General features: G+C 36.5%; 1 protein-coding gene across 10 annotated transcripts in view; it reads right to left on the bottom strand.

Annotated features, from left to right (window-relative positions):
* Positions 1-651: 651 nt before the first annotated feature.
* The window catches only part of LOC110101886, a 39,095-nt gene continuing 23,940 nt past the window's right edge, over positions 652-15,806 (bottom strand). For 2 of the 10 annotated variants that reach the window (XM_020830153.2, XM_020830016.2), the window contains exons 4-12: positions 13,692-13,777; positions 13,098-13,594; positions 12,570-12,920; positions 11,687-12,482; positions 11,304-11,537; positions 11,092-11,216; positions 10,622-10,993; positions 964-1,016; positions 652-811 (exon numbers count right to left, since the gene is read on the bottom strand). In XM_020830153.2, the coding sequence (XP_020685812.1) occupies positions 704-811; positions 964-1,016; positions 10,622-10,993; positions 11,092-11,216; positions 11,304-11,537; positions 11,687-12,482; positions 12,570-12,920; positions 13,098-13,594; positions 13,692-13,777 (2,622 nt within the window). In that variant the 3' untranslated portion in view covers positions 652-703. Of the gene's footprint in view, positions 812-874; positions 1,039-10,598; positions 10,994-11,091; positions 11,217-11,303; positions 11,538-11,686; positions 12,483-12,569; positions 12,921-13,097; positions 13,595-13,691; positions 13,778-15,806 lie in introns of those variants that run through there. The other 8 variants (XM_020830239.2, XM_020830303.2, XM_028696670.1 and 5 more) reach the window with 8 other exon arrangements.

Here is a 15,806-nt window from a genome sequence, read left to right as displayed (position 1 = left end):
TTTAATTTGAAGGCAGCTTCAATTTCATCTCCAATGAGTGGTGGAAATTTCCTGAAAAATTTATCAGATAGTTCGGAGTTGATATACATTTGTCTTGACTTAGCAGCGATGACTTTGTAATCATTCATATAGTTAAACATGTTTTTAATTTGATCACAAGCAAGTCGTTCTAAGTCCAGGTAGGCTCTGTTCTGTTCTTCTGTTGAGCCTTGGTATGGATCTTCTAACAATATAATTCCGATTTATCAGCAAGTTTTCGAAGTTTCGGATAGTCCATGTCAGCAAGTTAGTCTTCAAGCGTATAACAGGATTGGGTTTGGGAGATTTCGTGTTTAGGGTCATCCTCCTGTTGGAGGGGGGTAAGGCATTTCCCCACAAAGTAATAAAAAAAAAAATTATTCCAAACAAAATCTTAGTTAATAAAATAAAAACACAAATGTGTACTTGACAGCCAATATCATCACCTAAATATTTGTTATTAAAGCTATATTATTATGGCTCTGATAGCATTGTACCTCACAAGCATCATCATCAAGTCTGGAAAATGCTTTTAAAATGTTTTTTAGTATAGCCTATAAATTCTGTTAATAGCTTTAATAAACAAGACAGGTAAATTGTTAGATGTCTGCATTTCAACTAGTAATGCTTGCGTTGAAAATGAAAAGCTTTAAGAGCGTCATTTCAGCATATTTTTACCAGCTTATCAATTGTTCATTATCAATTCCAAACAAAAACGGTTAACAGGAGCTTGAGATACCATTTTTTTAATGTTATCTTTGCTCAGCATCATCAAAACTGCAACTATCAGCGCCTAATCAAAATTAAGGAACATAATCAATGAATTAAAAAGGCTGCAAGTAATAGAAATATTACATGTCAGAATAGACAAAACTTGTCTCTGATGTGAAAAGAAAAAAAAAATTGCACATGCAGAGACATTATTTTGTTGTCACTGAGATTCACCTGTACATGATTGCCATCTCCATTAGCTACTGAATCAGTCTCTTCTCCACAACCTGAAACTTCAGCAAAATTATACTGCACACATATGCAAACATAGATAAGACATTAACAGGATAAAGTGAAGCTTGAAATTTGATAAAAACTACAAACACGATAAAGAGTAAGAAAGCTGTTTGTGCAAAACATGACTAAGCAAAGTATCATCTCACTATTTGCATATAATTTTCTATTTGCATATAATTTTCTAAATCTGTAACAAAAAAGTTGTATAAACAGCGATAAACAGGTTGTTATAGTAGTAGGAAAGCTTGTCATTAGAGCAATCATTAGGTTGTCTCTATTATGAATCCTCGTGTAAAAATGCAGAGTAGATATGACCTGAACTGACACAGTGCAAGCCCATTTTTTCCTACTGCTTGTCTTATTCATAGTAGAAATTACCCTGTAACCCACTCCCCATCATGACTATTGAAAACTATAGGAAATGCATTTGTAGGAAAGTTTGTTCATCTCGATGAAACCAGTGGTAACTTTATTTTGTAGAACAAAACACAAGATTACCAAATCAAATCTAAGTGCATAAAAAGATGACACCAACCAAAACCTAGATATGTTTTTTTCGTAAACTTAATCCAATCTAGTTGGCATAAGGTTAATGATGATGATGATAATTGATTGCAGTCCAGAAAACAAAAAGAATTGCTCAGTAATAACTGATTAGCCTTAGATGAATACGTATATAATTGATGAATAATTGTTCATATGCAAGGTTAATCAATCCCTCGAAAACATCCAACAGAAATGTAATACAATAAATACAATTCCTTAGTGTGTGAACATTTCAACGTAAAGAACAAGCAGCCCATTTGATTCAAAGTAATTGACGTCTCTGAAAATATCTTAAAGATGCTTAGAAAAGAATTGAAAATACATCAGGATTCTGAATCCCACCCTATCTATTTGAGGAATACAAGAAATTTGTTTATCTCGCACAAGATTAAATGGCAGAGTCTGTGATGGACTGGCGGAGCCTGTGGGCCGCACTAGAAGGGATAGCGGACAAGAAAAGAGGGGGCATCCAAAGGGGAATAAATTCACCTTTAATTACAAACCATAGGAAATCACAATTGGGAGTGAATTAGGAAAGTTTATTTAGGGAAAGGGGGCTGATTTGAATTCAGATTTGAGAGGGAATTAGAAAATATTTATTTAAGAAAAGGGGGCTGATTTGAATTGAGATTTGGGAGGGAATTAGGAAAGATTTATTTAAGAAAAGGGTGTTATTTAGAATTGAGATTTGGAAAGAAAATTAGGGAGGCTTATATAGGCTAATTAGGTTGTTTAATTTTCATTATGTGATTGTGTTTGTTGTAGTTTTCTTTGGAGTTGTTCGTAGTGGCGCATAGGGTTTGTGGAGAGCCAATCTACCCCTTGAATAGTAGATCAATTTGTATCTTGGTTAGTTTGCTGAAATAAAAATCCTACTCGCTTTTTGCTGATGATATTCTTCTTGTTGATAAGACTAGAGAGGGAGTTGAAGGTAAACTTGATTTATGGAGGTCAACCTTAGAGTCTAAAGGTTTTCGCTTGAGTTGATCTAAAACGGAATATATGGAGTGTAATTTTAGTAGTAATAGACCTAGTGAGGGGATTGTGACTTTGGGCGATCAAGTCATTAATAAGAGTACATGTTTTAGATATCTTGGATCTATTGTTCAGAGTGATGGTGAAATAGATGGGGATATTATCAGCAGAATTCAAGTTGGATGGTTGAAGTGGAGGAATGCATCGGGCTTTGTTATGTGATAGAAATGTACCCCTCAAATTTAAGGGAAAATTCTATAAGATGGTAGTGAGGCCTGCAATGCTTTATGGTGCCGAATGTTGGCCATTAAAAGAAAAACATAATACTAAGTTAAGTGTGGCAGAGATGAGGATGCTCAGGCGGATGAGTGGCTTTACCCTTAGAGATAGGATACAAAATGAGCATATACATGAAAAGATTGGAGTGGTTCCAGTAGAAGATAAGATTAGAGAGAGTCGCCTTAGATGGTTTGGTCACATAAAAAGGCGGCCTTCCGATGATCCGATTAGGAGAGTAGAGGTATTAGATTTGACTTGTGTTAAGAAAGGCAAAGGTAGACCTAAAAAGACGAAAAGACTTGGTGAAAAAATATTAGGAATGACCTTTCTTTATTAGATTTAAACGATAATTTGACTTTTAATATGACACAATGGAGAAAAAGGATTCATGTAGCCGACCCCACGTAGTGGGATAAAGGCTTGATGTTGTTGTTGTGTTGTTGCTGATTTCTGCTACGTTTTCTCTTTGTTATAGTTGTTTTTGTAATGAGATCAGATTCCTATTAAATTGGTATCAGAGCACGATTTGGGACCTATGGCACTGAAGAAAATGGATGCTTTGGAAGAGAAACTATAGGAGAAGTTGGCCGGCTCAAATCTGAAATTGAGGAACAATTTTCATCAATGGAAGGAAGGCTTTCTAACCTAGAGGATATGATGAAGAAAATATTGGAGTTTCACACCCAACCGACAATATTGGAGGAGAGAGCACCAGCAGGTGGCCAATGAAGTGGAAGAAATCCCAATATCAACACAATGGAGGATGATTAAGAGGTAGAGATATTGGGCAACTAGAAAAATATGTCAGCTCTTGAACTGATAACCAGGAGAAAAATGGGTGAAGAATATAGCATGAGGAGAAATTGAGAGGAAGAAATGAGAATGGCTGATTTTGAGGAAGATAAAATCTATGAGGGGTTGAGAGAGAACAATAGAGAGATCACAAGAATCGCCACATGGGAGGAGCAGAAGGTGGACGAGGAAGTGGGACGGAGGGGATCCGAGAGTGAGAAAGCTAAAGATACTCATTTTTTAGGGGAAAGATGCTCATGGGTGGAACCAATAATACACCGACACACCTCTTAAAGAGGGAATACAATGTCAGACACGCGTTGGACACTAACACATGTCAGACACAACTAGGACACATGTCGAACACGGCAAACACATGTCCTAATTTTTTATAGTATATATATATTTTTTTAAATTAAATTTTTTTATTTTTTTTATATTATTCTTATCAAATAAAAAACTCTTAGCACATCCGAGAACTGTATATGCATCAATACAACTGGACTGCCCTTATGCCTTGGGATATTCAAATTTTAGCACTGCATCATTGCTCTCCCTCGACTACCGTCATCTTCTTCAATTGCGCAACCAGGTGAGCACACCGAGCCTAGAGATCACACGCATGAAGCCAAACGTACTCATCTACGTCTTTTCTGCGACGAGCCGAGCCCGAAACCTCCTCAAAGTCTTCGTCAACGTCTTCATCGAATCTACTGCTCTATTTTCTACCTGGTATGTCCGACTAGAGATGTTCTCTTCACTCGTTCATTTTCAAATTCCTTTCTCACAGGTTCGTCTTCGCCATTTTTAGGGCATCAAAGGTTTCGCTTCGACATGTTTTTCCGTCGAAGCTAGAGGAGGGAGAGTGAGCAAGTTAGCAAATTATTTGCTACTTTAGTTTTTTTTTCTTATATTCCTGCTAGCAAACAACTAAGCAAATTATGTATACTTTAGTTTGTTCCCTCCATTGTCTATATTTATTATTGATTTTAGGGAAATTAAACATAGGAGTCATACATTGAAGTTATATGAGGAATATAGAATAAATTACATCGATACTTAAGGCTCAATTTATCCATATGTTTGAAAGATTCATAATGGATGTGATTGCTATGCTAAGGAAATTAATGAAAAAATATATAGAAAGCAAAGAATGTTTTATTATATTGACGTTCTTAAGATTATGTTACATTAACTAGTGTTAGAACTTTACATATGGTTTTAACATTCAAGTATCTTAGTGTATGTATTCATGAAAAATTCTAGTTGATAGGATTTGTTGTAATAGGTGAAAAATTAAATGATATAAAATATTTAGAATATAAAAGATTTAAGATTAAGAGAATAAAGATTAATTATATGATATCCAATGAATTATTATGGGAGACAAATAGAGAAGTAGAGAAGTAAATATACATATGCTTTGTGATTTAGATTAGAGGTTAAAGAAATATTATGAGAAAGAATTAGAGAACTAGAGAAGTAAATAAATACCAAGAAGAATCAACTTTTTTGTTTCAATTAATTTTAGTTTATTCTCGAAAAGTGTGTATGATTTTCTAATGCTAAGACAATTTTTCATTCCATCAGTTCTTATTAAAAGCAAAATTAGCTCTAGTGGTGGTGAGACTGAAAGTGGTGAAGGTTCAATAGAGCCTTCTGTAGAAGCTAATAACCCCTTATGGAATCAGTTAGGAAAAATATTTAAACGTGGAGGACATGTGTCATTCAAATGCAATTACTTTGGTGTCACTTACAAAGGATCATACTCAATGGTGAAAGTATATCTACTTAAAATTGGTGGTCATGTAATTATAATATGTTATAAAATTACTACTTCACAATTGATAGAATTAAACAAACATGTTGATGAAGTTGAATCAACAATGAAAAGGGAACTTCCTAAAGAGAGACCTTTTCCCTTTACTCATGGTTCATCTTCATCCCACACTATTTCCTCCTCTGCTAGAGTTGATAATGTTGGTTTATTTAGAAGAGAGGGACATGAATCTAAAAAGAAAAGATGAGATGCTAGTAGTTCTTTAGAAAAGGTTTTTAATATGTAGATGTGAGAGCAACTTGATGTTGAAATTGCAAGGATGTTTTTTTTCAGTTGGACTTCCTTTCAATCTTGCAAGGAATCCTTATTATAAGGATGCTTTTACTTTTCCATGCAATAATAACCTTGCAGGTTATATTTCACCTAGATACAATGCAATAAGATCAAAATTATTAGAGATAGAAAGAGCAAATATTGAGACATTAATTGAACCTACAATATGAGTATTGAAAGAAAAAGGTGTGAGTTTGGTGTGCGATGGTTGAACTGATCCTCAAAAAAGATCACTTATCAATTTCATAGTTGTTACAAAGATTTACCCAAAACTGTGAATTGTGAAGGAAATATAAGAATAAATATTTTTTTCTAAATTGATTAAAGAGGTAATAGTGATGATTTAAAAAAAAACGAGGCAATACTGATGATTGGGACATTAAATGTTGTGCAGATTATCACTAATAATGCGTCAGTATGTAAAGCTGCAGGTTTATTGGTGGAGTAAATATATCCTCATATCTTCTGAACTCCATGTGTTGTGCATACTGTAAACCTTGCTCTAAAAAATATTTATGCAGCCCAAAATACAAAGGCCAATGAAATCATCCATATTAAATGTCATTGGATAATAGTGGTTGTAGATGACGATAATTTGATAAAAAAATTTCATAATGAACCACTCAATGAGACTGTCATCTTTAATGATATCTCACATTAGAGAATGTTAGCTATTGCTAAAACTCGTTTTGACTTTGTAATAATCATGTTAAAAAGATTCAAACAAATAAAAATATTCTACAATTCATGGTGATTAGTGAGAAGTGGTCTTGCTATCGAGAAGATGACACTGGGAAGGTAAGATACATAAAAGAAAAGATCTTAGATAATTTGTGATGGGATAACATTGACTATATTTTGGATTTTACTGATCCAATCTGTGAAATGTTGAGAGAGGATGATAGATAAATCATTCCTACATTTGATTTATGAGATGTGAGACTCTACGTTAACTAAGTGAAAGAAGTTATATACAAACATGAAAGATAGACACAAGATGAAAACTCAAGTTTTTGGAGTGTTGTCTATACTATTCTTGAGGATAAATTGAGCAAAAATAACACACATCTTCATTGTTTGTCTCTCTCATTAAATCCAAAGTAAATTTGAATATATCTTTTAATTTAGTTTTTAATTTGTTGGCTAATGAATTAATAATTTTTATTTTCTTTGTGTTCTTTAAAGATATTCAAGTAAATAATAGTTTCAAGAAGACCATCAACATGTCTCACCATAAAAAAGATTTAGAAGTTTCAAATATGAGAAATATATGTTTGAAATGTTATTTCACACATAAGGAGAGAAGGATTAATATAGAACTTACAAAGTTCTTTGGATATTTAGAGGACTTTTGTGATCAAGAATCTTTAGTTGATAGATGGAGGATGGATCCAAAGATATAGTGGTTGATTCATGAAGCTTCAACACCGCTACTTCAAATAATAGCAATAAAACTTCTTCATCAAGTTTCATCCTCCTCTTGTTGTGAGAGAAATTGGAGCACTTATCCATTCAATCTATAAAGAGGAATAAAATTGCTCCAAAATGAGCTAAAGATTTAGTTTATGTGCGTACAAATCTTCATCTTCTATTAAGAAAGACTGCACTTTATATAACAGGTGATAATAAGATGTGGGATGTTGCTGAAGATGGGTTTACATCCCTTGATGATATGGGAATATTGGAGATTGCAAATCTTTTGCTTGATGAACTAGAGTTGGAAGCATTGATATTCAATAACAATGATATTTAAGGCCAAAGACAAACCTTAGAAGCTAATCCTAGTAGTTGAAGCTTGAATGTTTGATGTTGTAGTAAATGATTATTTGCTTATATTTTTTTTTGTTGTACTAGATATTTTTTACATAACATTTTATATTATAAGCTAGATAAGTTATTATGTCATTCATTTATTATTGTTCTTCATTTCTAATATGATGTTACATTAATATATATACACTATAAAAAAATATAATGACTTGTACGTGCCATACTTGTATCCTATATTTTTAGAAAAAGTAATGTCCATGTCGTGTCGTGTCCATGTCGCCATGTTCGTGTTCGTGCATCATAGGGTGGTACTATAGGATGGAGGGGTACTTTGAGGTGAATGGGCTGAGCGCCTATAGGAAACCAGAACTCAGATCATAAAGTCCTCGCAAAATGAGGGCGAAATCTCTGGGTAGTGTCTTATCTACAAACCCATCTGCCTTCCAAAATTTACCACGGAACTTAGTTCGTTAAAACTCCCTCGCCGAATAAGAAAAGCGAGTGGAGGCCGGGGCCGAATTTTCGGAGCCCACATGAGGCCATGGGGGTTGGGGGAGGCTATGGAGCTAGCCCAGATGATAGAGGAGAAAAACTCACTTAAGAGAAGCAATAAGAGCAACAATTCGAGAGCTTCATAGTGGACGACAACTATTTTTTTGGCACCAAAAGTACAGTTTTTACTCATTTAGAGAGAAGTACCTAAGGATAGGGAATTGGGAGTACGACCCAGAGAAAATTTCAAGCGATTGATAGAAGCAGAGGTTTAGGATAAGCGGGCTAGGGACTGTGATTTCGTTGTGATGAGAAGTTTGCACCGGGCCAACCCTGCAACGACCGTTCGTTGCAGATACTTAAAGTATGTGATGACGATGAGGAGACTCTAGAGGAGCATTTGCACTTAGATGTGGCGGAGTTCTCCCAGAACTCAATGATGGGTTTTACCTCAAATAACACCATGAAGGTGAGGGGACAGATAGGAGGAGAATTAGTGGTAGTTCTGTTGGACAGTGGGGCGAGACACAATTTCATCTCCAGGAAAGTGGTGGATCATTTGGGGCTGAAGCTGGTCGACATGGGCTATTTTGGAGTGATGATGGGAATGGGGAAGGTGGAGAAGAGTAGAGGCATCTACCCAGGCTAATGGTGATACTGTAGGAGAACCAGGTGAAGGAGGATTTCCTTCCCTTAGAGTTAGGAAGCGCATATGTAATTTTGGGAATGAAGTGGTTGCAAATCCTAGGAGAGAGCAAGGTGAACTTCTCAACTGCCAGCTCCTATAATGCGAATTATGCAAGCTTCTAAAAGTAACCTCTATGGTAAATCTAAGCAATATAAGGATCCTACATTGACTTATATATTAATTAAAATAACATCCACTACATGGTAAGATCCGTTTGAAGATCGGAGGCAAAGAATTTCATGGGTAATGATTGGATTCAGAGGCATAGAAGAATTGTGCAACAAAATGCAAATCAATATAAAATGGTAGCTTGGGCAAAGATTCTACAGTCTCTTTCTGTTCAAGGCCAAAGTTCTTCTGGTGGTATTATTCCTGGGGGAAGTGATGGGCGCAACGGTAGTGGAGTTTCAAGGGCAACTATAAAGGAGAGGTTGAAGTCTTTTAACATGCAATTCAAGATGGATGATAAAGCGTATTTGAAGATTCGACCTTACAGACAGAAAACCTTAAGCTTGAAGAAGAAATGAAAAGTTATTTTCATGGTATTATGGTCCTTATGAGGTGGTGGAGAGGATTGGTGTCATGACGGATTGTTTGCAGCTACCCCCTACTTCCACCATACACTCGATGTTCCATGTGTCCCAATTGAGAAAAGTCATTAGCGACCACAGTCCACAACGATGTTGCCAATGACCTTGATAGAAGAAATGGAATCCTGAAGCCAAGGGAAGTGATACAAAGGAGCTAGAGAAGTGTTGATTGTGTGGAAGGATTTGCTTGACTATAAAACAACATGAGAACTATACCATAGGATTCAATAGCAATTCCCTTCATTCCATCTTGAGGACAATGTGGCTCTTTGAAAATGGAGTATTGATAGACTGGCCGAGCCTGTGGGCCCCACTAGCAGGGATTGCGGGGAAGGAAAGAGAGGGGTCCAAAGTGGAATAAATTCACCTTTAATTACTTTCCAAAGGAAACTAAAATTGTGAGGGAATTAAAAAAGTTTATTTAGGAAAATTGGGGTTGATTTGAATTCAGATTTGGGAGGGAACTAGGAAAATTTTATTTAAAGAAAGGGGGCTGATTTGAATTGAGATTAGGGAGGGAATTAGGAAAGATTTGTTTAAGGAAAGAGGGCTATTTTGAATTGAGATTTGGGAGGAATTTAGGGAGGCTTATATAAGGAAAATTAGATTATTTAATTTTCATTATGTGATTGTACTTGTTATAGTTTATCTTTGGAGTTCTTCCTAGCGGGGCCTAGGGTTTGTGGAGAGCCGATATACTTCTCGAATAGTAGACCAACTTGTATCTTGATTTGTTTTGCTGAAATAAAAATCTTTCTCGTTGTTTTTTGCTGCATTTTCTCTTCGTTATTGTTATTTTTGTTATGAGGAGATCGGATTACTATCAGTTTGTTTCCAAGACCCATTTAATAATCATCGAACATGCATATACCAAATTACAATTAAAAACAAAAACAACAATTCTCCTGCTGGACGCGTAAAATTTATAAATATATATATATATATATCAACTGGAACCTACAAATGCCAAATGGAATGAAAATCAATGTCCAAATGACTGTGCAGTGACACGATTCCAAATAGAGGTGCTCCATGTCGAGATGACTAAATCATCCCTTTAATCAATCCACAAAACTACTATCAGAAGGGTTGAACAAAGTTAAACATTTAACTTTAGATTTCTCATTTCCATCACGAACCATATCAATGCAGGAAAATTTCCCGTATTTAAGACATGGAAAATTTAGTCAACTATTCGGCAATATTATCTTCAATAGTATTTGGATCTATTAAGGGGAAATTTAGAAGCAAAAAAAAAAGTGATCTTTACACTCATGAAATACCTGAGAAAGTGTTAGCAAACAAGCATAATCACATATGAAAATACCTATGCGGTTTTTTGTTGCATACTTGATTCAGAAGAACTATCATGCAAAGTAGGAATCTGACTTGTGGTATCTGGCAAGTAGACCACCGGAGGTGGGCATGGGTTTCCTGACAGTAGCTTCGCATCAACAGATGTATGGCAAAAATATTTGGGTGCATGACAAATCCTATTTTCAATTCCTGTTGATAAAGGTTTGGCAACAACGTATTTATCTTCCTCATAGGAATTCTGAGAGGAATTTGTTTCTTGGTAGCAGGAAGTTTCAGGCACGGTAGTGGGCAAATTCACATCTATGGTGGATTTGCAAGGATCTTGATTGACATTTGGCAGCACTTCAGGACTGCTCGACCTCCTTCCCTTAAATGTACCCCACAGAAAGAGTAATCTGTTCCAACCTGGATGGTGGGCAAATAGAATCCTCAGTTCAGGTGAAACGGTTATTCAGAATGTAAGGAATGCCTTCAACTAATAAAAAATTCAGATTGCAACTCACGTTGGGAGTTTTCAGATAACTTATTTGATGGAAATATAAGAAGCTCAAAACCACCTAAGTTCCCTTTGAGTGCTAGGTCAAACTTGAGCATCTTTCCCAAAAGCTTGCAGTAATTACTTCTATAACTGTAAGAACAAATTTAGAGAGAACTCGTTTTTTCTTAATGCAAAAATTAAGAATAGATTTTACTGCAATAATCTTTTAAACTATACCTCTCAATATCTTTAGCAAAGAAAAAAAGAGCAATATTTTGTTCTTTAGCATGGTTTCCATGAAAATTCTGAGGCCAAGAGCTTATACAAGGCACCTCCTCCAATTGCACTTTGTAGGGAGGAAACTTTTTTGCCGCTTCCAACACCTTGCCTGAAGCATAACTTGAGAAATGAGCTTGAAGTCCATCACAACACTCGACAAGCCTTCCTGCCCTAAGCACCTCAAAGCCACCTCTACATGTAGACACGTGGCATTTATGAAAACAAGGGATTCAAGAAACTAACTAAATAGTAACAAAAACTAAACCTAACTGACTGTTAAATATAGAAACATCAAAGTATATTTTCTTTTAGAACTATGAAGATTCCAAGAGACAACATACTGCCAAAACAATTCAAGCTGTGGAATTACGGAAGTTCTCAGTGTATTTGAACAGCATGGATCTATACTGGGTAAAACCTGTTTGGAAGGTTTCACATGGAACTCCTTGGAAATGACACCAAAGGGATTCAATCTGCTTGCTCCATCATCATGAGGGATTTCAGTCCGGTTTGCAACATACGGATGTGCTGTGGGTTCATTTTTTTCAAAAACAGAGCTGCTTCTGACATTGGTTCTTCCTTCTTGATAAGTTCTCCTAAAGCAGTGCAGAGGAAACTCTTTGTTAGCAAGTTTAGCACCATGACCAAACCTTGCAATAGGAAATTCCTTAGACTGATCAGTTGTGTTGGTACATTGTAATGCTTCTTGTTTTGGAATAATTGTTTCCCCTGCAGATTTCCATTTATTACTTCTATTAGCATTCTCCCATGACATTCGGTCAGCTGAAAGCTTAATGGCTGAGACGCCATGTTTGTCAATTGAGCATAAGTGCGTAGGGTGACCTGTTTCATTACATTTTTGACAATTTCGACTGCCACCAGATATTGGCTTAGTTGAGGTGGTGGAAAATGCAGCAACGTTGGCTATGTCATCCTGATGTGTAGATTCCAGACTCAGATGGTGGTTATTGTTGCATTGAGAAACTGTTTCGGGGTTATGAGAATTATTAGCCATAGTTACATGATGCTGAAATCCTTCCTTGGGAGTCTGCCCTGGCTTGTGATACTGTAAATTCAATCCATTTGAAGATGCAGTTATAGAACTGCTTGATGAATGTAATGGATCCCTTTTGTATCCTAAAGCCACCAATAATAAAAATGCATTGAAAAAAACATAAATAGGTATAAGTGTACTGGGAGCCATCAAATATGGAGATTTCTCACCTGAATCATCCCCATCAATCAATCCTCTATCTACTACTTGGTAGAAGTCCAACGCAGAAGAATTCTCTCTTTCAGTAACACCTAATTCTTTGGTCCTTTCCACACTTGAATTTCTAAATTGATTTAGCTTAACAGACTGTTTTTCATTTATTAATTCAAAATCATTGCAAGTACCCTTCTCAGTTTTAAAAGAGGTAGATTTAACCATTCCTCTAGTTAGTCCACCTTTCCGTGTATTTTTGGAAGGAAACTTTCCATCTGTATTCACGGCCAATGGGATAGCTTCAAGTAGTTGTTTCACTTTTGGCTTGGTATTTGTATTCTTGAAAGAACTTGATTTTAATAAAGGTCCTGCAGAGAAATAGAAAAGAGTTTAATATCCCAAGTCAATATAACAACAACAACAACAACAGCATCAAGCCTTTATCCCACTATGTGGGGTACTATCCCAACTCAATAAAAGGTGAAAAAGCATTGAAGAAAATTATACCAAAATAAAATTTAAAATATTCCAAGTTATAGACCTACCACTTATTACTTTAAAACCATCTCTACTAGCTGAGGAAATGGGATCTACCGAAGTTTGAGCTTTCTGTCTTTTAATTATGGGGCAGCTTCCACTTGATTGTTCAGGATGGGATGGCTTCTTCAATGCTGAGACTTGGTTTGTTAATGAACCCTCAGGAGACAACAATGATATATCCGGAGGAATTGAAGTTTCTGCAGACACAGGATTTCTTTTGGAGGCCTTTTCGCTGGTAGCTGAATTGAGGTACACATTTTCACCACGCCTCATAAAAGAGATCTCTGGAATTTGGAGTGTTCTGCTGTCCACCATATCTTCGTTGATTACATTTCCATCCTTCTTATATATGGTACTGCCATGCTGAGCATTTCCATCCAAGTATGACTGCTCTTGTGTTTCAGTTACCGTTTCCTGATTTTTGTATTCTTCTTTAAACTTGCACTCTTCACATATCCAATCACCATCAGGAAGTTCATCCAACATTGTTTCCATGCAGTAGCTGCTTAAAGGAAAACAAATTTTAAGTACATATTCGAGGCAACCATGGTATGAGCAATTTGATCAGCATAAAAAATCAATGATTCATAAATGCTTACATGTGCTCTGCACCATCTAAACATCTGCTACAGATAGCAAGGGAATCCTCCTGACCTACATCACCGCAGATATCGCATACTTTTACCTGTAACAATATCATATGAATAAAAATCCTTATTCATACATGAATGAAAAAAATAAACAAATAACAAAACAAATACATAGTGCGCCCTTGCAGGGGTTTTCATACATGAATGAAAAAATAAGCAAATAACCAAAAAAATACATAGTGCGCCCTTGCAGGGGTGGAGACTTAAGATTGTAAGGAGAAAATGCATCAAATGGGTCATAGTGGGGCTACAAAGATGCAATGCCATTTACAAGAAACTGGCACGTCTCTATTTGCCATAAAAAGGAAATAAACATTCATTTAAGTCATTTCCTCGCCCCAATGAAAAGATTATGCAACCTAATCATATCGATAACAAAAAGTGGACAAGTTGGCTTCAATGGATAAACTGGCTGTGAAATGAGGGAACTCACAGACACGCAAGCATTATTAATGCAGAGTACGGCTTCCAACTTCCACATAAAAGATCAACTCACAGCCAGAGATTATATCTCACCTCCTAGATTTTACAAATCTACTGCCACAACAAATCATGATATGCCTCGATTTACATATTGGCATCATGACCATCAAAACACTGCAGTTAACAAAAGATAATCCTTCATGCAAGTTTTGTCCGTACATGCTAAACATTGAAGAAATTAACGCCAAGGTCTATGTTGAGGAAGAAAATGGGGAGTGGGTGGTGGATGTGAGTAATAAAGTGGTGATCGAACGGCAAAAGTGTCAGAAAAAAGGTATCATAATGTGACAATGTTAGGAAGCATGACTCTGGGAGTTCTTACTCATGACACTAGTGATGTGGCCATTGATGAAAAGAGGCGGAGAAGGCACAGAAGGGGGGTGATCAAATAGTCACAATCAGGATAAATTAGGGTCAAGTTTTTGTGGGCTCCGAAAATTCGGCCTCGGCCTCCACTCGCTTTTCCTATTCGGCAAGGGAGTTTTAACGAACTAAGTTCCGAGGAAAATTTTGGAAGGCAGATGGGTTTGTAGATAAGACACTACCCAGAGATTTCGCCCTCATTTTGTGAGGATTTTATGATCTGAGTTCTGGTTTCCTATATGCGCAAGCCCCTATAGTTAATTACCCCTCCCGATCACGAGAGAGAACTTTCGATTAAGGCTAGTCGTCAATCAGATACGTAGAATATACGTGTTATATGGCATATAGTAGCAGTAATGGGTTTGGGTATTGGTAGAAGTTGGATTTGAAAATTGGGTTTGGATTTGAGAATTTGGAAGATTTGGAAAGATTTAATATTTAAATAGAAATTGCACCATCCTACACTTAAAGCGGATGGTAGGGGAATGGACGATGGACCCGATCAAGATCCCATGGTTCCGTCATCCCGGGCCATCGTGGTCCCTGATCTACTTAGTCAGAGGAGGTAGTCGACCCAACCTGACAGAAGGATCCTTGTCGGCAGCCATGGGTTGCTTCGTCCAAGGGAACCTTATAGACCGGGGTTGAATGTTTGTCTAAGGGGACAAATGTGAACCCACCTTAGCTTACAAAGGGCTTTATTCCCTATCGATCATATCCTATTGATTCATATCTCAAGGATTTAACGCCATTAAGGAGCGTATTGGCTCTGGCCATAACCGCTATCTGTGGTGCCATTTGGCGGCAAAACCACTCGGTTCAGAGGGCCCCGGGTCATAACCGTTTACCTGCAGTGCCATTTGGCGGCGAAACTGCCGGTTAGAGGACACGTACCACGCCCTTACTGGCAAGAGATTGTTTGAGAATGGATCCTAGTGATATTTTCGACTAGGCATTTGGCTCTTTGTGAGCTAGAGTTTATTCGAATTTATCCGCCTCGACAAACTGTTGCGGAGGGCGAATGGATTTTGCTTTAACTGCGTTGATGGATTTATTTCAATTTTAAATATTTTTGGGATTTTGGAGTTTTGAGATTTTTCTGAATTTTTTGGGATTTTTGTGGAGTTTTGGGATTTTTGTGCAGTTTTGGCATTTTTGGTGGATATCTTAGGTAGAGTTTGAAAGTATTTGGAATGGACTTTTGGGAGACAATTGAAA

Source organism: Dendrobium catenatum, unplaced genomic scaffold (assembly GCF_001605985.2).
Source record: "Dendrobium catenatum unplaced genomic scaffold, ASM160598v2 fragScaff_scaffold_803, whole genome shotgun sequence".
Lineage (NCBI taxonomy): Eukaryota > Viridiplantae > Streptophyta > Magnoliopsida > Asparagales > Orchidaceae > Dendrobium > Dendrobium catenatum.
Note: the sequence above shows the minus strand (reverse complement) of the source record. Positions and strands in the feature narration are given on the sequence as shown.